This window comes from Boleophthalmus pectinirostris, unplaced genomic scaffold, assembly GCF_026225935.1.
Source record: "Boleophthalmus pectinirostris isolate CB_2022bp ecotype Guang Dong unplaced genomic scaffold, ASM2622593v1 HiC_scaffold_4, whole genome shotgun sequence".
Classification (NCBI taxonomy): Eukaryota; Metazoa; Chordata; class Actinopteri; order Gobiiformes; family Gobiidae; genus Boleophthalmus; species Boleophthalmus pectinirostris.
Genome location: NW_026571353.1, coordinates 215,592 through 238,385, shown reverse-complemented (window position 1 = coordinate 238,385; position 22,794 = coordinate 215,592). Strand labels below are relative to the sequence as shown.

Genomic DNA, 22,794 nt, shown 5'->3' with positions numbered 1-22,794 from the left:
GTAAAAGTACTTTTACTTCAATAGAAACATTATTCAAGAAGGAGTACAAGTATATTGCTAGAAAAGTTAAGATGATGTTTTGTTAAAAGTCCTATATTACACAAAATGGATTCTTGTTAGCTTTAAGCCAGGTTATATACCTTTCCTAAAAGCATTCCTGGAGCTGTGTTTTGTTTCATTCACACATGTTTGAGCAATGTAGACATCTCCCAAGTCTCAAAATACCACCTTGTGATGTCATGAAGGGGTCGTTTTAAAGTTAACTGCTCCTTTTACCTTTTGTTTAGTAGAGATTGGAAATTCCAGGGTCGAAATCATAAGAATAATTCTAGTGAAGGTGTCTAAAGTTTAAGTACACAGTGGACTACGTCTGTAGCCTATTACCACATGACATCACAAGGTGGGGTGTTTTCTGTCTGAAAGAAGAACCCATCCTAAATATACAGGGTTTGTGTGTTAAACATCATAACATAGATCATAAATAAGTAATATGGGCGCTATGAGTATAAGCATCAGACTTCAGCATTTGCATGCGAGTGAACATTTAAAACATTCCAGGGCCTTTTATTTTAGGGCTTTGTCATTATTTGAATAGATCCATGGGCTCGGGCTTGGCGCGACCTCTACTGGACATTTTGTGTAACTACAGGTTAACACATCCTGCTAACACTTAGGACGGACAGAAAGAATAGTGCAATATAAGGCGTCTGTGAATATACAAAAGGGCCACGTTTGTTTAACTGACATTTTTGGAGCAAATACAACAGACAGCTATCGCATATGTGATGTATCCGCATCCTCTGCCTCTCCATGTGACGCTGACCTGAGCATCTATACAGATTCATTATGGCATGCATTCATTAAGCCTAAGTTTCTTATGTCCGTATTTAAGTAAACACAATTTAATCAATGTATTATGTTGTAATGGTGTATTTATATTTATACAACAAAATATTATGAAGAAGACTTATCGAAGCCTTGCCTGCCTGATGTGTTTTGTTTCCGGGACAGAGCGGAAGTGGAATGTGCTTGTTTACATCCTCACTTGATGGAGGCTCGGGACCATGGAGGGCTGAGACTGTGGCGATCTAAAGCTCCCACAATCACACATGTACACAGATTTTAGTGCAGTGTACTTGCGTCCGGGAGCGGGGCATGACTGAGGCTGCCCGCTGGTACTCCCTCTGCCCGCTGCTGGGGCTTCTGTGCGGAATGTGTGGGGTGCTGGCGGCCGCAGAGCAGCTCGCCCTGCTGGAGGTATTGGTGGAGCAACGGCCTGGGATCAGCACCCTCCAGGGACAGCTGCTGCACCCGCGGAAAGGCTCTGAGCAACAGGGACGTGAGGCGGAGGGGCTGGAGGGCGCGTTGGTGTTGGTAAGAATCGGAAGCCGCATGATGGTGCGGATGAGTCATTGTGTTCAGTATAATGAGCTCAGCCTTTGGTTTGGTGTCTGCCTACTATCTGAGACTACAACTAGTGATGGGAAGAAAATACTTGTAAAATATATTTAGTTCCACAATACTGAATACCCCAATTAAAATGTATTTTGTAACATATATCTGTTCTGAATATTTAAAATACTTTTACATCGAGTCGCACTTTATCTGTCTGTCTGTCTGTCTGTCTCTATTTGTATCTGTCTATACTGTTGTCCCTGTCCTGTCTGGACGTCCTTTGTTTTACATGCTTGTTTGTACAACGTAACTATGAATTACTGTTTATTATTATTATTATTATTATTATTATTATTATTATTATGTTTCGTATCTCTGTCTATCTATTTTTATATCTGTGACATTGGAATGTCATTCGGGCTTGAGAAATGTAGTAGGAGGGTGACAAAGGGAGGGAAGGTAGTGACACAGAACAAGACACAAGTACCTTTGTATCACGCAAGCAAATGGCAACCTCGAAGAGGCAACAACCCTGCCAGTGATCAGATATCCAGCAGGAATCATGCACTGGCCAAAGGAGGAGATACAGACCACAGATGTTTAGTCATGAAAGCTTCTGACCATGTATGAAGGGTTCCATCCCAAATCCAGCACCCTGAGACTGTACACAAGTTGGAAAGGAGGACTAGTGAGTGTGGGAACCACTGTCCAGGATGAACCAAGAGATGGGAACAGGAAAAGAGGAACATGACAAACTAGAGAAATACCAGGGCTCAAGAAAAAGCTGGAGAAGGCCTGGAAGGTGAAGGCATCAGTGGTGCCCATGGTGATCAGAGCACTCAGGGCTGTAATGCCCAAACTGGAAGAGTGCAGTATTGTATGTATGTATGTATTTGTGCGTGTGCGTATATATATATATATATACACACACACACACACACACACACACATATATATATATATATATTTATATATATCATCCTCTGATCTCTGATCCTGCAGGTTCATCATGATGAGCTGATTCAGGAAGCTCCAGAGAGCACAGGGAGCAGGGTGGCACCGGAGAACTCACAAGACACAGAGCTGTGGATCGGGGTAGTGCCTGTGGACCTGGACCAGAAGGTCTCCACGGGAAACCAAGAGTCCTTTGCTGACGCTGTTGTCCAAAAGGTGAGTCTTAACATACTATAGGCAGCCTGTGAGCAATATGCTTCAACCAGGCATCCACTCACTTGTTACCACTAGGCCTATTTGATAAATTTGTCTAAATTTGCACCTGTTGTTTATTTATCTCATCACAATATATAACATTGATTCGAAAGGCCTACAACATGGCAGCTTCTTCTACAACTCAGAAGAACGTTTTATGTATAGTAAACTTATTACCAATAGTCTACAATAGTCTACACAGATGGCAGTTCTGAATATTAAAACTTTAAAATATTTTACTGTCCTTACTTAAAGTAAGTAAGTAAGTCAGTCTTTATTTATATAGCGCTTTTCACAGACATATGTTACAAAGACGCTTTACAAAGCATTATTCTTTCTCTCCATACCCGGTGATGGTAAGCTACTATTGTAGCCACAGCTGCCCTGGGGCATACTGATGGAAGCACGACTAACATGCCAAGTGGCACCATCGGCCCCTCCGACCACTACCATCACTCACGCACACACCACTTTCATACTAGGCAATGTGGGTGAAGTGCCTTGCCTAAGGCTTTTGTGACTGGCGCCGCCATGTGGGACCTAACCTGTATTTGGTGATTTTTTTGATCTATGTTATAATGTAGTTTCCTCATCAAAAACTTACCTGGAGTTGTGTTTCTTTTCATTCACAGATGTTTAACACACAAACACTGCATATATAGGCTCAGTTCTTTTCTCAAATGGAAAACACTCTGTTCCACCTTGTGATGTCAGATAATAGAGGAAGTGTTCTACTGTTTTTTTAAACTCCATACACCTTTACTTGAATCAATTGGATGGTTTCAGCCCTGGAATTTCCTATCTCCACTGAACTAAAGGTAAAAGGTGTTATTACCTTGAAAACTACCACTTAATGACATCACAAGAGGATTTAGAGTTTGAGTTTTAGAGATGTAGACTTATAATAAGGGATTACTAAAACATGTGTGAATTAAACAAAATATTACTCTGGGTATGATTTGAGAAGCTGACAGCATTATAACATGGCGTAATTGAAAAAGGTACTGAGTATAGTTATAGAATCCGTACTACAGTCCCTGACAAAAGTCTTGTCGCTTATCCATTTTGTAGAAACAAAAGCTTATAACCTGACTTTAAATTAATCGATTGGTTTTAGAAATGTCTCATATGAAAGCTAAAACCCTCCCAAATTATGCTCAATATACTAAAATAAATTTGCTTCACTGAAGAAAGATTGATCATTTAATGAACACAGAAAGGTCAGATTTTGGCAAGACAAAAGTCTTGACGCCTTGTCATATGATGCACTCAATCCTAGATTACAGCCTCATCTGTGATCAGTTACTGATCAGTCAATTAGTGGGTGTGCATAAAAAGCACCCAGGCACACCAGACCTACACATCAACTGCAACTTGACCTCTGACAACATGCCTAAGATCCACCCTGAGACCAAAGCGTTAATTATCAAGAGGCTGAAGACCAGATCCACTGCTGAGGTGGCTGACACCTTCAATGTGTCTCAGCGTCAAGTACAAAGAATAAGAAAAAGATCTGAAATGACTGGAGATGTTTTTGACAAGCCCAGGTCCAGCAGACCCCGCAAGATAACTGCTCGGGAGGACCGTTTGTTGATTCGAAAATCCAAGGCCAGCCCCTTTTCCACTGCAGCAGAGCTCCACCAGGCCTGGTCACCTCAAGTCCCTGTGTCAACCACAACAGTTTGTAGAATTCTGTCTCGAAATGGCCTCCATGATCGAATCAGTGCACAGAAACCAACACTAAACAAAAGGCAATTAAAAAACCGTGTGGCATTTGCCAAGGCCCACAGCCTGCTAAAAGGATGGACACTGGAAAAGTGGCAGAAGGTGGATTTCTCAGATGAATCCTCGGTTGAATTACATCACAGCCACCGCAAATATTGCAGGAGACCTACTGGAGCCCGCATGGATCCAAGATTCACCCAGAAAACAGTTAAGTTTGGTGGCGGAAAAATCATGGTCTGGGGTTACATCCAGTATGGGGCTGTGCGAGACATTTGCAGGGTGGAAGGCAATATCAATAGCCTAAAATATCAAGAAGTATTAGCTATCTCTTACATTCCCAACCATAAAAGGGGTCAAATTTTGCAGCAGGATGGTGCTCCATCGCATACTTCTATCTCTACATCAAAGTTTCTCAAGGTGAAGAAGATCAAGGTGCTCCAGGACTGGCCAGCCCAGTCACCAGACATGAACATCATTGAGCATGTCTGGGGTAGAATGAAAGAGGAAGCATGGAAGGCAAAACCAAAGAATCTTGATGAACTCTGGGAGGCATGTAAGACGCTTTCTTTGCTATTCCTGATGACTTCATCAACAAATTGTATGAATCATTGTCGAACCGCATGGATGCAGTCCTTCAAGCTCATGGAAGTCATACAAGATATTAAATATGGATCTCACAGCACCACTACTTAATTCACTGACGTTATGCAACATATTTTTGTATTTGAAGTAAATTATTTGTTCAATTTTCTGTAGGTGACAAAACTTTTGTCTTGCCCCCCCCCCTGCCCCGTCAGAGGGGGGATTTGAACCCAGGTCTCCCATGTGAAAGTCCAGTGACTTCCCAATTGAGCTAACCAGCTGCTCATGTCAGGCATCATTGCAGCTAAGATAAGTGTGCACATGAATCAATACATGAGCGCAGCATAGAAGGGTATTGGCAAAAACACCAGGGGAGCCAAACACCAACTCCTGGTTGACCGAACAGTCGCCCGCGACTGCAGAACCCGTAAGACCAACCTGTGCACTGCCTGGATTGATTACAAGAAAGCCTATGACTCAATGCCACACACATGGATCACTGAGTGCTTGAAGCTGTACAATATCAACAGGACTCTAAGGGCGTTCATTGCGAACTCGATGCGGTTGTGGAAAACCACCCTTGAAGCCAAGGGGAAGCCACTTGCACATGTGTCCATCAAATGTGGCATATACCAAGGAGACTCACTGTCCCCACTACTGTTCTGCATAGGCCTGAACCCTCTCAGCCAAATAATCGACCGCACTGGCTATGGATACCGACTCAGAAACGGGGCCACCATCAGTCACCTCCTCTACATGGATGACATCAAGCTGTACGCTAAGAGTGAGCGAGACATCGACTCACTGATCCACACCACAAGGATCTACAGTACAGACATTGGAATGTCATTCGGGCTTGAGAAATGTAGCAGGATGGTGACAAAGAGAGGGAAGGTAGTCCACACAGAGGGGGTGTCACTCCCAGAGGGAACAATAGCAGACGTTGAGGACAGTTACAAGTACCTTGGTATCCCACAAGCAAATGGCAACCTTGAAGAGGCAACAAGGAAAGCGGCTACGGCCAAATACCTGCAAAGAGTGAGGCAAGTCCTTAGAAGCCAGCTCAATGGCAAGAACAAGGTGCAGGCAATCAACAGCTACGCCCTGCCAGTGATCAGATACCCTGCAGGGATTGTAAGCTGGCCAAAGGAGGAGATACAGACCACAGATGTTAAGACACGAAAGCTCCTGACCATGCATGGAGGGTTCCATCCCAAATCCAGCACCCTGAGACTGTACGCAGGCCGGAAGGAAGGGGGCCGAGGACTAGTGAGTGTGGGAACCACTGTCCAGGATGAAACATCCAAGCTCCTTGAGTACATCAAGGACAAGGCCCCGGCAGATGAGGTGCTCAAAGAATGTCTCAGACAGTGGGGTCCAGAGGAAGAGGTGCTGGAGGGACCATCATGGCAGGACAAACCCCTACATGGGGCGTACCACCGGAACATAACTGAAGTGGCTGATATCAAGAAATCCTACCAATGGCTTGAGAGGGCTGGTCTGAAGGACAGCACTGAGGCACTGATCCTGGCTGCTCAGGAGCAGGCCGTGGGCACTCGAGCAATAGAGGCCCAGATCTACCACACCAGACAAGACCCACGGTGTAGACTGTGCAAAGAGGCTCCTGAGACAATCCAGCACATAAATGCAGGGTGTAAGATGCTGGCAGGGAAAGCATACATGGAGCGACATAACCAAGTGGCGGGCATAGTGTACAGAAACATCTGTGCAGAGTACGGGCTGGAAACCCCAGGATCAAGGTGGGAAACACCTCCAAAGGTTGTGGAGAATGACCGAGCCAAGATCCTGTGGGACTTTCAGATACAGACTGACAGAATGGTGATGGCGAACCAACCAGACATAGTGGTGGTGGATAAGAAACAGAGCAGAGCCGTGGTGGTGGACATCGCAATACCAAGCGATGGTAATATCAGGAAAAAGGAACACGAGAAGCTAGAGAAAATACCAGGGGCTCAAGGAAGAGCTGGAGAGAGCCTGTAAAGTAAAGGCATCAGTGGTGCCTGTGGTGATCGGACACTCGGGGCTGTAACCCCCAAACTGGAAGAGTGGCTACAACAGATACCGGGAAAAAACAATGGACATCTCAGTCCAGAAAAGTGCAGTACTGGGAACAGCAAAGATACTGCGCAGAACTCTCAAGCTCCCAGGCCTCTGGTAGAGGACCCGAGCTGAATGAGGGTGAGAGAGACCTACCACCGTGGAAGGTGAGAAACACATTTTTTATATATATATATATATATATATATATATATATATATATATATATATATATATATATATATATATATATATATATATATATATATATAATACACACACATACATACATACATACATACATACATACATACATACATACATATACATATATATATATATATATATATATATATATATATATATATATATATATATATATATATATATATATATATGTGTGTGTGTGTGTATATATATATATGGGTAAATATGATGTTTTTGCTGGTTTCTTTCAGATGAAGCGTGCCTTGGTCCTGGGTGCGTCTGCTCTCATAATCCTCGCTCTCAATCAGAACACTGTCAGTGAGGTTAGAGCATTTAGCCCACAGGAAAGTTCCTGTCAGCTCCTGTCAGCTCTTATCTGCTCCTGTCTGCTCCTGTCTACCCCTGTCTGCCCCTGCCTGTCCCTGCCTGTGGCGCTTGTTTTAATAAAAGTTAAGTCATACTGTTGGGAGTCCGAGTATGTCTGTGCTGTGTCTCTTCCAGATGGACCTGTCTCAGGTCTTGGTCAAACCCATCATTGTGATCCAGTCTTCTGAAAACGTCACACGCCTGTTCGGAGCTTTACTTAGGTACTTGTCCTTTGTGAATGGGCTCTAAAAGCAGTTAACTCTCTAGCTTTGCACTGTATAGCACTGTGAGGGATTTCACATACGCGTTTGTAGCCTACTTTCCAAAATTAGCCTGGTATTGGTCTTCCGTGGTATACTAATAAAAAGCATATAGCCACAAGGAGAATTCTTCAAGAATGAAACACCCCATTTCAAATCCTATTTCAATATTGATTACAAAACAAACAAAAAAAAAAACACATGCTCAGAACCTGAACCTGGACCATACTGAATGACTTATTCTTGACACTTAAGAACAATTTACCAACAGATATTTTGAAGGTCGGAATAAGGTAAAAAGTGAATACTGACATGTACCTCGCTCTGCAGGGGTTTGCAGGCCACTGTGAAGATCACATACCAGACCATCCTGCAAGATGACCTGGTAGGCCACATTTTAATTGCATGTGTTTCCTTCCTAAGCCATGCACAGTCTGGGCTGCTCTTCCTGTGTGCTGGTTTACACTTCATGATTGTTAAAGCTGTTTCTGTGTGCTGTTTCTGTGTGTACACCTAATGAGTCTTAACTCTGTTTGTGTGTCCAGGGAGCGACACTCACCCTGTGGTCCAGCTGTGGGCGCTCTCGAGACAGCCGCTATGGGGAATGGCTGGGGGTCATCTGTACCGGAGAGAGCAACTCACAGGTCCAGGTCTGAGCCTCTGTAGGCACACTGTAGCCTGTAGACCAGTGCTGTGTCCTGTGTTCTGAATACTAGGGCTGTGAGGGATTGTGATGGTGTGTTGTGTGTTTACAGAAGTATCTGCAGCAGCTTTGGGACACAGTGCTCTTGGTGGTCCTCATCCTCAGTACAGGTGTCCTGCTCCAGGCTCACCTGCAGGCTCAGGAGCAACCCCGGGACAACCAGCGGCAGGTGAGCCTCCCCTTTAAGTTCTGCCAATGCTGTGACCTTCAAACTACAAACTGCTGGTTCAGTCCATATGAAATCAGCCGTTTTCAAGGAATCTCCCCTATGAGCCATCTCAGATTTGGCTGAAAAAGGTTTTAAAAATTTCTAAAATGACCAAATGAAAGAATCTCAAATTTTAGCTCAATCCCTTCAGTTATGGCCTGTTGAAATTTTGGGGCCATGCTCACTTTTTCAGAAGCCTTAATTTATAAGCATGTTTGAGAGACCATAACTTCATAAAAAATAGAGATAGGAAGCTAAAAATTTGTATTATTGTAGATTCTTGGTAATAGATTTAAAATCTATTGTATTAATATTGTGTATCTTTATTAAGGGGGGTGCTGTGGGTCCCCAAAATCTCACATTTGGTTGCCGCTCAATTTTTTTTTTTCAGTTTTTGAGGTCCAAGATCTATTTACTCCAAGCAGATATTTACAAACTAACTGTTGAACCTGAATATTTGAGAGAATGACCATTTCTGACAACAATCTCACACTTTTCTGAGCTTTCATGTGGATGGTGTTGAGCCCCAAATATGGTCACAGACCAAATGTGATCTTTTTAGCCCCTTCCCCATGTTGTCACAGTTAGATGTTGATCATTTTTTTACCAGAGAAACTTTGGCATATTCTGATTAGTTTAAAGTAATAAAAACATCTACTATTAAAGGTTGTATAGAGGATTTTCCAAGGAACGAGAAATCCAGCGACTGTTTGTCCTTTTTCAAATGTTGCGCATGCGTGAAACCACCCCCGCTCCCCTACGGCTCCCTACGTAGAAACGCCTCCTCCCGCCTCCTCCTTACGCCAGAAACAGGTTTGTTTACAGCCGGTTTGCTGCACATGACTTGTAAACAACTAACTACAGTGTTGGTTAGGCAAGACGGAGAAGTGAGGAGCGGGGGGAGCGGGTGCGCGGACATTCGTGCGCGGACGAGAAGTGAGGAGCAGGGAGAAGAGCGGAGCAGGGAGCAGGGAGAGGAGAGAGGAGAGGGGAGCGGTGCGCAGAGATTCCGTGCCCGGAGAAGTGAGGAGCAGGGGGAAGAGCGGCTCGGGCAGCGGGGAGAGGAGCAGGAAAGGGGTGCAGAGAAGAGTGCGCGGAGATTCAGTTCGAATGAACTAGCTACAACACGCAGCAGCAAGCGGACTCTTTCTTTGCCTTGAAAATTACGTTTTCAGATATAGGATATCGCTTTCGTGTCCTGAAAAACGTTTGACTAGCTCTTGGAAATAAAGTACGTTTTCATAATAAGCAGAAGTTACCTGTCCAGGAGTAATTTGGCGACCAGTGCGTCAATCTTTAGACCCTGCGTCTGCTTCAGTTGCGCCATCGCTGGAATGAATCTTCAAGAATCACCTTAGTTTGGCTTCGCTGCTTTTCCCCTTGTCTTCTTCTTTCAGTGACCTCAAAAACGGACTTTCTTTTGCGGCTAACTGCTCCTGGATTCTTGTCTGCCATTGCAACAAACTTTGTGCTCACTGCAAGGAAGATATAGGTCAAAAAAAGCCGCTAAGAACTGTTGCGTTAGTGGAGTAAACAGCGTCTGTGCGGCTTGCGTCTGTGGACTGCGTGACAGGCGTATGTAAACCACGTACCGGCGGCGCGCAGGCAAGTCAGTTACACCAGAAACGTAGGGAGATTGATTGACAGCCTGTGAGCTAACAGATAACGAGGCAGTGTCGTTATCTATTGGCAAATGTTTAGCTGGCCCCACCACGTCCAGAGTTGATTAATTTTTATTCTCTTTTTTTTGGTCATAATAATTACAAGGCTACTGCACCTCTATAATGCTATCATTGACAATTTGAAACAAAAAAAAATCCTCCATACAACCTTTAACTTCCTTCATTTCAAACAAAATTTTTGAAAATGAGCTCTCATGGGTCATTTTTGGTGGAGTTTAGGTACTTTTCCACCTGTTAGAAAGATTAAATTATCTTTAATAGACTTAAACACTATTTGCTTGTTATAAGGGAAGACAATTGGAGATTATTTGTGGTACTCGCCCACTGATCTGAAGGTTGGCGATTCGATTCCAGCTCTCGACATAAAACATCACAGGTTGAGCGGTCAGATCCACTGACCCACAGGTTGGCTGGTGTGATTCCAGCTCCCACAGATGAATGCTGCCATTGTGTCCTTGGGCAAGACACTTAACCCACCTTCCCCACAGTGTCTGTGTACACTGATGTGTGAATGTGTGTGTGAATGGGTGAGTGGTTCCTTGTTGTAAAGCGCTTTGAATGCCTTGAAGGTGGAAAAGCGCTATAGAAAAATGTGACCATTTACCATTGACCATTTACATTGCTTGGAAAAGTGTCATTAATCCTTTGAGAAAATTCAACTATTGACTTCATACTAAATTATGAAAAAAGGTTTGTTTGCATTATTTTTTCTATTTTTATTTGGGGAAGATAATTTGTTTTCTCACAAAGAAACAGCTTTTCATGATGTATAAGTGAAGCAACAAAAGTTAAGACAGGACTGATTAAAAGGCAAATTGCAATTGGAATACGCATTGCCTGTTAAATCACAAAGTCTCTGATTCTATAACCATGGCTTTCAGTACAACCATATGTATATTATTTTTGCACAAAAATATTACAAGAAGGCAGTAACATTAACAAGAAAAAAATTGATACTGACACAAATGTTACCAAAATACAGTCATCTGATCTATTATTTGTTCAACTGCTAGAAAATGTTTAAAAATCAGTGTGAAAAACAATCTCAGTGGAAAATACCAACATACTGGAAAAATCTGCCCATTCTGGTCCCTTTACCACCTGCATGTAGATCATGTGTGTTGGGATCTTGCACACTAAGTGTTCCTAACTACTAATGAACTTCAGAAGTAACATTTGGATCCTGTCATAATCTGCAGGGTCAAGGCAATAATTTCATGCTTTACTTGAATGCTTTACTGAACTTCTGGAACCTTAATACAACAGATTCTGTGCTGAAATGGAACCCAACATGGTTCTGTCGATGTTCAGGAGGCCAGATGAGGGTTCTGTCGTCTCCATTCATGAATCTCACACAGACATCACAGTGTTCATCTAAACACTCTGAAATATTCCCAATGAACCACCTGATGTCATAAATAGATGCACAGTATTGACCTGCTGGTACAGAGAGAAATCTGCACAATTTCATTTTGTATTTCAGAAACTGACACTTCAGTTCATAAATGATCTTGAGATATTCTCCTCATTTCTAACTTACCATTTGACACTGGAATGAAACTGTGGTATGATCTAGCACCATTCACAGTCTTTGTCTTGCTGTAGCGCTCTTCTAGTTTGGAAGTAATTTCATGGTTTGTAATGTCTTTAGAGCTTGTCAAGAAAAACTTTACATTCTTTATGTTTTGTAAAGCTCACTAAAACATCTGGAGTGCGGTCAATATTTGATTGCTGTCAGTTGTCTGAAGACTGGTCCTTGTAGCCGAGCGTTTTACTGTGCCACCAAAACCATCACAAACAATGTACCACAAATAATCTCCAATTGTCTTCCCTTATAACAAGAAAATAGTGTTTAAGTCTATTAAAGATAATTGAACCTTTCTAGCAGGTGGAAAAGTCCCTAAGCTCCACCAAAAATGACCCATGAGAGCTCATGCTAGCGTTGTGTCACGCTAGCGAGCAAGACATGGAGTAGGACACATATTTCAAGGCTCCTACAAAATCCACAATATTATTCCATAAAACGGCTACTTTTGAACTGAAACTTGTGCAAGAGAATGTGGAGCAACATCAGATGAAGTAGGAGAACGGATGGTGTCAGAGTTGATGGCGGAAAAGTTTCAGAATTACAAATTTTGCTCAAGCACTAGAAACCAAGCTAATCCAGCGAGGTCAGGGCCTGTAACGAGGACTACCATGAGGTTAGCTGTGCAGGGCGATGCACATACAGATACAGACCAACCCTCACCCACCCCGAGTAAAAGTCCAGGTATGGCAACTGAGGATTTAAAAGTGGAGATTTTGGCGTTCCTGAGAGATGACATTAAAGGAGTAACAAGAGAGGAAATCAAATCGGCATTAACAGATGAGCTAAATGTACTCAAGAACGCAAGTACTTTAAACAGCAGTGGCTAAAGATACCAAAGCTATCCATGATGACTTGGAGCTCATAAAGGGAGATGTGCAAGATGTGAAAGGGGGGTTATCAACATGGTCCGATGAAGTGTCATCACTGCAAGATACAGTGACCAACCTCAAGAAGGACTATATTATGGAGTTAAATATAATTTCCCAGATAAAACATTCTGACCATTCTGTGGGGTATGACCAGGTCACCCCTGGTGGTGGCTCGTGTGGTTCTTTCTGAGATGCCTTTTTGTTTGATGTACTCCTTGGTGGTGGTGCGAGGGAGTGTATGACTTTATAAGTTAAACAAGCCCTTTTAAGTTTGATCATATTGCTGAAATCCAAAAGCCTGTGCTTTTTCAGAATGTGACAGTGGTGGTGGGAAATGTTTTTTTTATCCAGTATTTCTAGACATCTTTAATAGAGGTGCTCAATGGTTTTAAGTGTTGTGGGGCAGGCAAAAGACAAAGTAGTTAGACAATAATCTATGTGAGAAATGATCATGGAATAAAAATAAGTTTTAGCAGCGTTCATGTTTCGGTTGTTCCTGATGTGATGAAAATTCTGATTATGGAATTGGATTATCTGGGACACTTTTTTAACATGACTTTTGAAGGACAGTGTATCCAACACTGTCCTTCAAAAGTCATGTTAAAAAAGTGTCCCAGATAATTAGAATAACTAGAATTACTCCAAGGTATTTAAATTCTGAGACCAGATCAAGTTCTACTCCATTAAGAAAAAACATTTGATTGCTTCAATTCAGTGTGACATTTAGAAGAATACATACAAACATTGTCATTCCAAACAAATTTAAGATAAGATAAGATATGCCTTTATTAGTCCCACAGTGGGGAAATTCCATGTTGCAACGCGCAATTTCAGAACAGCAGGAAAAGGTAACACAGATAATAAATAATAGCTTAAAAATAATTAAAAAATAGACTTAAAAATAAAAAATTTCTTCAGGTATTTACAAATAAGATCATTTTTGACATTGCCTGTCAATCTCACGTTCCGTCCTTCCCTCGTGAACACGTGACACGTCTTGTTCATGAGGGAAGGACGGAACGTGAGATTGACAGGCGGATCGGTGCAGCGTCTGCAGTGATGCGGTCGCTGTATCGGACCGTTGTGGTGAAGAGGGAGCTGAGTCGAAAGGCGAAGCTCTCGATTTTACCGGTCAGTCTTCGTTCCTACTCTCACCTATGGTCATGAGCTCTGGGTAGTGACCGAAAGGACGAGATCGCAGATACAAGCGCTCGAAATGAGTTTCCTTCGCAGGGTAGCTGGGCGCTCCCTTAGAGATAGGGTGAGGAGATGTTTTTATTATCTTGGACCTCAAAAACTGAAAAAATAAAATAAAATTGAGCAACAATCAAATGTGAGATTTTGGGGACCCACAGTGCCCCCTTAATAAAGACACACAATATTTGACAACAGATTCAGAATCTATTACCAAGAATCTACAAGAATACAAATTCCTAGCTCTATTTTTTCTGAAGTTATGGTCATGCTAAACATGCTTATAAACTAAGGCTTCAGAAAAAGTGAGCATGGCCCCAAAATTTCAATGGGCCATAACTCAGGAACGACTTAAGGTATTAAGCTAAAACTTGACATTCTTTCATTTGGTGATTTGAGAAATGTTTAGAATTCTTTTCAGCCAAATTTGAGATGGCTCATAGGGGAGGGCAACTGATTTCATATGGACTGACCCTACTACCTTTAAACTACAAAACAGACATAGCAGCCCTATGACCTGTGTCTGTCGTTCCCACGTGTACATTTTAAAGCAGTACCGGTTCATAGGTTGTTTGGTTCCACGCCGCACAGAAAGAATATATAACTTACATTATTTCTGTTTTATTTATTATCCAAGTCTGAACAATGTTTATTTAGAAAAATTTCCAAATTCTCTCTGCTACATCCATCTATGACTCACTCTTGACTCACGTCAAGATGCTTGTTTCGGTCATGTGGTACATTAACACTACTATTAAACCCACAAGCTGCAAAATTAGTGAAAAACAGAGATCTTTAGAAACGTTTATTATTATATTTATATGTATGTATGTATCATATTATTTTGTCATATTTGTCTGCCACACCTTAAAGGCCGGTCTGTGAAACTATTGTCTAAAGGCCCATATACAGACATGGACAAAACTGTTGGTACCCCTCTGGTAATGAAAGAAAAATCAACAATGGTCACTGAAATAACTTGAAACTAAGAAAAGCAATAATAAATAAAAATGAAAATCAGACACTGTTTTTGAATTGTTGTTCAATAGAATCATTTTAACAAACAATCTGGCCTAGACAAAAATGATGGTTCCCCAAGAAAAGATTGTAAATAACTGAACAATAGGGACATGTTAAACTTCAGTGTGTCTCTAATCTGCATCACAGGTTCTTCAAACTTGTCCTCAGTCAGTCTGTCTGTTTAAAGGGGGACATGTGTCATTGTGCTGTTTGGAGACATGATGGACACAACACTGAACATGGACTAGAGAAAGAGAAGAATAGAACTGTGTCAGGAGACTAGAAAGAAAATAATAGACAAGCAGGTTAAATATAAAGACAATAAGACCATCTCCAAGCAGCTTGATGTTCCTGTGATTACAGTTACACATGTTCTTCAGAAGTTTAAGGTCCACAGGACTGAAGCCAACCTTCCTGGAAGCGGCTGCAAGAGGAAAGGTGATGACAAATACAAGAGATAGATCATACAAATGGAACCAAAGAGTCTAAAACAACCTCCAAACAAATTAAATGTGAACTCGATTCTGTATAACCACAGGTGAAAAGCAGTGTTTGAGTTTCGTTGGACGATTTTCAGTAAAAAAAAAATGTATTATTGCTTTTATGAGCTTCAAGTTATTTGAGTGACGATTGTTGATTTTTCTTTGATTGCCAGAGGGATACCAGCAATTTTGTCCATGTCTGTAAAGCTATTTTCTGATATATGTTATAATGTTGTTTCCTCACGGACCTGTTGAACCTACAGAACTAAAAGTAAAAAGCAGCTGTTAACTTCAAAACTTAAAAACAGAGTATTTTAATAAACCAGGATTACACAAATGTGTGATTGAAACACAGCACAACTCCAGGTATGTTTTTGAGGAGGCAACAATGTTCTAATTCACAAGTGTCAATTTTGCATAATATAGGGCCTTGCTGTGACATTCCCATTTAAACACTCCCTGCAAAATATGAATATCTGTGTGTTGATGACACGAGTACAGTTTAAGACCAGGTGAATATGAATAATATTTAATTTCCAACAGCAGAAGTAATTTAACTATGTTTTCAAAACTAATGTCGTGTGTGTGTGTGTGTGTGCGTGTGCGTGTCTGTGTGTGTGTGCGTGTCTGTGTGTGTGTGCGTGTCTGTGTGTTTGTGTGTGTGTCTGTGTCTTTGTGTTTGTGTGTCTCTGTGTGTCTGTGTATGTTTGTGTCTGTGTCTTTGTGTTTGTGTCTGTGTGTGTGTGTGTGTTTGTGCGTGTCTGTGTGTGTCTGTGTGTCTCTGTGTGTCTGTGTGTGTCTGCGTGTGTCTGTGTGTGTGTCTGTCTCTTTGTGTTTGTGTGTGTCTATGTGTGTGTGTCTGTGTGCGTGTGTGAAGCTGTTCACTAAACAGGATGTGGTGAGGAGGGTGTCGTCCCTGCAGACCAAAACCTACAGTGAAGCGGTGGAGTCGGGCCCCTGTGCTGTGTGCCTGGAGCCTTTCTACAGCAGCCAGGTACAACATCACTTCACAGTTCAGGATAGACTCATTAGAATAGTGTGGTATCAGCCCATGACGTCTACAAGTACCAAATGCACCTATTCCAATATTGCACTTTGAGAATGAAGTGTTTAAGCCTGCTGTCCTTTAGCAGATGCAGGAAGAAAACAGTTCTGTGGCTAAAACCATCTTTGACAATATTCCAAAAGAGCACACTTTAAACTTGTATCCAGTCTTTTTACTTCAATAAAGTTAGAGAAAGTCAGACCGTCTGCTGCTGGGGTAAGGGGAGACCAGTGCAAGGCAGGAGTCTGGAGAGTTGCATACTTTTTACTTCTGATGAATTTTCAATTTAAAGCAAGAAATCCACAGAATGGGAAAGTCTGAGAAAGTTATTTTGCTCTGTAACTATTCCAGGGTACAGGCCTGGAACAGGGAGGACTTTGACTTTTTCAAATCAAGGGTATTACTTTTTAAACTGGTCCGATACATTTAACAACTGATTTTGTCCTGAAAAGCTCTTACTTACATCTCTTTTGTTCTCAATACAAACTAGTTAAAAGAGCAAATCTATCAGTACAGTTCAAGCTGAAGCTCTTCCAGAACTACTCCTACATCTTCATTGCATTTTTATGCTTATGACATTCTAATGAAGTCAAATACAGCTTAAAAGATTGAGATTCTAGGAAGTCTATAAGACTTAAATCAGTACTAAACCAGAGACTAAAACAGAACAGATCTTACTTCAAATAAACAGAATAGACTAATAGTGCAGAAGACTCCAGAGTATCATCAACGACGTCCATCCCACTGGGAGGGCTTGAATGCAGTGTGGGAGCAGGGCGTAATGTAATGTACATGACCAGGCTGCAGTTTGAACACACCTTTTCATTCATGTTTCTTTATTTGCATGATTATTTACATTTTAGATTATCACTGAAGGTATCAAAACAATGAATGACACATATGGAAACTCAAAACAACTAAAAAAAAAAGTCTTCATCCTTTGCTTTGACTCTTGTTTGGACTTAGAACATCCCTTAAACCAGATAAGGCACAGCCTCAAAGTGAAATTAATTTCAGGAAACTTCATCATGAGGCTTATTGAGAGAAGGCCAAAGGTTTGTAGCTGTCGACAAGGAAAAGGGTGAATACTTTGTTGCCTGAATGGCCAGTCCCTTCTACGTTCTGTTCGAATCTAGAAGCGCCTGGACCCGGACCATAGATTGTGAAAAACATCCATCCAAACTTGAGACAACCACAGCTGCTCATTTGTATCATGTATCTCTCAAATGCAGAAAACATCCATCCATCCATTTTCTTCTGCTTATCCGGGGCAGGGTTGCGGGGCAGCAGTCTAAGCAGAGACTCCCACATTTCCTTCACCCCAGACACTTCCTCCAGCTCCCCTGGGGGGACCCCAAAATGTTCCCAGGCCAGTCGAGAGACATAGTCCCTCCAGCTTGTCCTGGGTCTTCACCAGGGTCTCCTTCCAGTGGGATATGAACACCTCAATAGGGAGGCGCCCAGGAGGCATCTAGAACAGAGCCTGAGCCACCTCAGCTGGCTCCTCTTGACGTGGTGGAGCAGCGGCTCAACTCCGAGCTCCACCTCTGTGACTGAGCTCCTCACCCTATCTCTAAGGGAGGCCCAGCCACCCTGCAGAGGAAACTCATTTTGGCTGCTTGTATCCGCGATCTTGTCCTTTCGGTCATTACCCAGAGATCAGTACTATTGGTGAGGGGAGGAACAACGATTGACCCGTAAATCTTCACCTCAACAGTTCCATCCACCTGTCTATCTCACGCTTCATCCTCCCCTCACTCATGAACAAAACCCTGAGATACTTGAACTCCTCCACTTGAGGCAGGGACTCTCCACCCACCCAGAGAGGACAAGACACCTTTTTCCGGTCGAGAACCATGGCCTCGGACTTGGAAGAACTGCTCCTCATTCCGGCCACGTCACACTCGCCTGCAAAATGCCCCAGTGCACATTGCAAGTCCTGGTTTGATGAAGAGATCAGAACAACATCATGTGCAAACAGCAGAGATGAGATCCTGTGGTCCCCAAACCATACCGCAAAGAAAACATCTTCCCTTGAAAATTCTCGTAACGTTCCATATAAAATATACAACTTCTTTTACCTGAAATAAGAAATAGCTTGGTGCTTTGACTCTTGATCCCTTGGAAACTGCCATGTTTGTTTTTGACATGAATGGAGCATGCGTTTCTCTGCGCTCATTGGTTAATCCACTTGTCAGTCATTCCCTCTGAAATAAGGGAGACGGGACACAGCTCCAGATTTGTGTCTGTAAAGTTTTGTCAAAGCATGTGGTTTTGGCTGGTCAGGTTGATATAATTCCACGTATCTTGCATTATATATTTAATTCTTCTGTATTTATATGAAATGGAAAGAATAGAAAACACAGGGAGAAGACCCTTGAATGACTGACTGACTGACTGGTAATGTATGTATTGTTCTGTATTGTGTCGTGTTGTACACAGTGCCTGCGCGTGCTGCCCTGTGGACACGAGTACCACCAAGACTGTGTGGACCCCTGGCTGCTGCTGCGCCACACTTGCCCCCTGTGCAAGCGCTGCATCCTCGGTCAGACCTCATCTGTACACCACTGCTTCTCCTGCTCAGTATGGAGCTCAGCAGTGACCACCTGTTCCAGTTCAGGAAGTATATTTTCCATTAATTTTACCCATAGACTTTTTTTATTTTATTTTTTTGTATTTCAATACATCGTGAAGGCTAGCCAGCTACGTGCTAACTAATATCCATGGTTGTTATAAGTCCAAAAAACACATTTAAAACGCAACATTTTTCCAAGTCTATGGGAAACATGAGAAATTTACTTCTGGGACCAGGGGGTGGGTGGTCACTGGTGAGTTCCAAAGAGCTGTTGAATTAATCAAAATCATGGAAGGTGATACAAAAATGGATCTGTTCATTCACCAAACCATCTCATTACAGGTGCTGCATGTAGAGACAGCTGACAGTGGACTTCATGGCTGCGCAGATAGCCTAAAGATTCCCCAGGTGAAGATGTCCTGTTTGGGGCATGGAAGTGTTCTGGAGGCACTGGGCTGTGTAACATGTTTAAACTAGATTTGTGAAATCTCGTGAAAACAACCCCAAAGAGGCATCTGCCGCTCAGGGATCCTTGTCATACTTAAAGACTTTTTATTAATTCATTAATTGTTAACGTTAAACCCAAACATGTTAAAAGGTCCTATATTATGCAAAACTGACTCTTGTGAGTTTTAAACCATGTTAAATTAAATTAAATTATACCTGCATGTTTTGTTGCATTCATATGTTTGTGTAATACTTCATTATTTGTCTATCGCCAAAGCTCAAAATGCTCTGTTCCATCTTGTGATGTTATGTAGTGGTAGTTTTCAAGTTAACACCTACATTTTATCTTTTTGTTCAGTAGAGACTGGCAATTCCAGGTGTATGGAGTTCAAAACACTTCCTGTATTATCGCATGACATCAAAAGGTGGAGCAGTGTTTTCTGTGTGAGAGAAGAACTCGGCCTAAATATACAGGGGTTGTGTGTTAAACATGTGTGAATGAAACAAAACAACTGATGGTATGTTTTTCATGAGGAAACAACATTATAACATATGTCTCAAAACGGTGATCACCTCCATGCTACGGCACATTGATGTCAAAGGAGGCCCAGCCAACTATTGAGTGCATAGAAATGAACATATTTTCAGAAGTCTGACATTTCTACTTAAAATTTTTTTTTTTTTTTATTGATCTTAACACAATATTATTATATAATTGGCTCTTAAATGAGATGAAAAAATATTGGAACTTTTTCACTATATTATTTTTTGAGATGGTCTGTAGATCAGAAAATAGCATAAAATGGGCCCTTTAAACTCTTTGAACTGTACATTTGAAAGCTTTTTAATGATGATTTCCTTTTCATTTCTTCATAACTCATGGACTTCTCAATGTGAACAAATGCATTAGTTCTGCTTTGTAAAATATGTGGAGACTCGTGGCTTCTATAAGCAGTGATGGAAAGTCACTAAATACATGTTCAGAAAATACGTATTCAGAATACTAATGACTGTATTCCAGTTGTGACAGTCAGAGGACATTTACTTTGCTAAAATCAAGGGACTACAGAGTGAAATGTGGTTGTAAAATTTTGCCTTTAAACTGCACAGATAAAGTGAGTAAAATGGAAACACTGCTCTTGTGATGACAGCTTTATTCTCCAATTAGTATGTTTTTATTTACATGGCTCGTTTCAAAGACATATGTCACAAAACGCTTTACAGAGCATTATTTCATTCACTCCATACCCGGTGGTGGTAAGCTACTATTGTAGCCACAGCTGCCCTGGGGCAGACTGACAGAAGCACGGCTGCCAGCCAATCAGCGCCACAGGTCCCTCCAACCACCACCATCACACACACACACACCACTTTCATACTAGGCAATGTGGGTGAAGTGTCTTGCCTAAGACAACGACAGTTTTGTGATTGGCGCCCCCCTATGGCACATGATTTTCCCTGAGGTCTCCCATCCAAGTATTAACTAGGCACTGCCTTGCGCTTTTGAGATCAGACAGGATCAGGCTTTTACAAACCGGTAATTAGTGATAAATAATTGCAACCCTGTCATCTTTTTACACTTTAATATAATGTAACTCTATGTGAAAGTATTCTAAGTGTTCAGAATATAGTACTCTGAACATGTTACAAAATGCATTTTAGGGTTAGGGTTTTACTCAAGTAAAAGTAAAGTATTTGGGAAGAGTATTACTCAAGAGTAACTTAATGAGTAACTTTCAGGATGTAACATTGATTTAAAATTTAAGTGAATCTAATTAAAGATAGACGCAAAAATTTGACAAACTGTAGCAGTCCCTCAGATTCAATAAAACACAGAGAGCTTCGACTGGTGCGAATATTTTACAGATTTCAGCAACATCAAACAGCACAGTGAAAACTACACGGAAAAGAGAAACAGAAAACATGAATATTTAACAATAAGATCAAATATACTTACATTAATGGTAAAAAAAACTAAAATTCACCACATTCACTAATACATATAAACAAACAAACAAGTACCTCGCTCCGCTGTCTGAGGGCTGCAAGTATTAAACAAAATTTGATGGTGGTATGACACATGTCTCAAGCTGACAAGTTCTGCAGCTATTTACTTCTGGAGGGGTGTGGTTGAACAGGTAAGGTTAGGGCGCCATCTACTGGACTGGCTGATATTTACACAAACTAAATCATAACTGAAGGAGCTGCAAGAAACACAAATGTTCAAATCATGTCATATTGTCACATAAAGCTTTTGTGACTTGTAGACTTACTCACAGTGGGAAGAGTCACCAAAACCAAAACAAGTAAAAGTTTCTAAACATGACGCAACTTAGTTCACAGCCCACATGAAGTTCTGCTTCCTGTGATTTTCATCAGAAGTGTCGTGCTGAATGTCTCTATAAAGATGGTGAAACAGTCTAAGAGAAAACCTACTGATTCTTTTAATAAAATCTGTATAACACCAACTTATTGTGTCATTTATTTTAAAGTGTATGAGAGTAGCCAAAAATTTTACTCAAGCAACGTTACTTCAAATGTTATATTACTGTGAGGTACTGTGTGCGTCCAGAATGCACTGATTACTGATTCATACTCAACTGAGTCGTCCTCGGTCAGAAGGCAGGAAACTCCACTGATACAAAAGGTAGATGTTTATTGAAGAGGAGGGAACAGGTGATATTTGACGATGTTTGTTGATGGTTACATGTGTGGTTATCTGAAAAACAAAAAGAACAAAAATACATACATTAGAAAACAAACAAACAATATGAAATGAACAGGGGAAAATGACTGCTATTATACAGAAAAACCACAAGTGGGAGCTCCAACACAATAAATAAATTGCACATGGAGCCCTGTAGACCACGATCAATCTGTGCGCCGCACAGTGTAATAGCGATAGCGTTAACATGTTATGAAATTAACAACTACACATTTCAAATAAACTAACAAATTATAAACAATACTCACCCTGCGTGAACGCACACGGTACATATACACACACAAAAAAAGGCACAGGTGCTCGGGACCAACACGAGGCTCCGCTACTTATGCAACAAGAGCCCGAGCGTACCGGAATTACAATCAGGTGCATTATGGGTATCGTAGTCCCATGCACATCGGACTTTTAACAATTACTCAAGTAGAAGTTGTCAGCTTCTCCTGGAGGCAGCCTA

The 22,794-nt window shown here is 41.6% G+C and overlaps 1 protein-coding gene and 1 long non-coding RNA gene across 8 annotated transcripts; one reads left to right on the top strand and one right to left on the bottom strand.

Moving 5' to 3' along the window:
- Nucleotides 1-1,019: 1,019 nt before the first annotated feature.
- Nucleotides 1,020-19,834, top strand: rnf215 (ring finger protein 215). 6 transcript variants are annotated; one of them, XM_055161417.1, is made up of 10 exons: nt 1,020-1,374; nt 2,398-2,565; nt 7,428-7,499; nt 7,678-7,763; nt 8,133-8,187; nt 8,348-8,452; nt 8,558-8,674; nt 16,426-16,542; nt 19,036-19,138; nt 19,511-19,834. In XM_055161417.1, exons 1-10 carry the CDS (start codon nt 1,156-1,158, stop codon nt 19,531-19,533), a joined length of 1,065 nt encoding a protein of 354 aa, XP_055017392.1. In that variant the 5' UTR covers nt 1,020-1,155; the 3' UTR covers nt 19,534-19,834. The 6 variants fall into 6 exon arrangements, with proteins under 6 accessions (XP_055017392.1, XP_055017390.1, XP_055017388.1 ...); XM_055161415.1 differs by having other exon boundaries at nt 19,036-19,216; XM_055161413.1 differs by having other exon boundaries at nt 8,348-8,446; nt 19,036-19,834.
- A 935-nt stretch (nt 19,835-20,769) lies between these two features.
- LOC129411233 (uncharacterized) lies at nt 20,770-22,702 on the bottom strand. Of its 2 annotated transcripts, none has more exons than XR_008633213.1 (3): nt 22,589-22,702; nt 21,638-22,334; nt 20,770-21,512 (listed from the first exon to the last, which is right to left on the bottom strand). It is a non-coding gene; the product is annotated as an uncharacterized LOC129411233 (long non-coding RNA). The 2 variants fall into 2 exon arrangements; XR_008633212.1 differs by having other exon boundaries at nt 20,770-22,014; nt 22,217-22,334.
- Between the last annotated feature and the right edge of the window lie 92 nt (nt 22,703-22,794).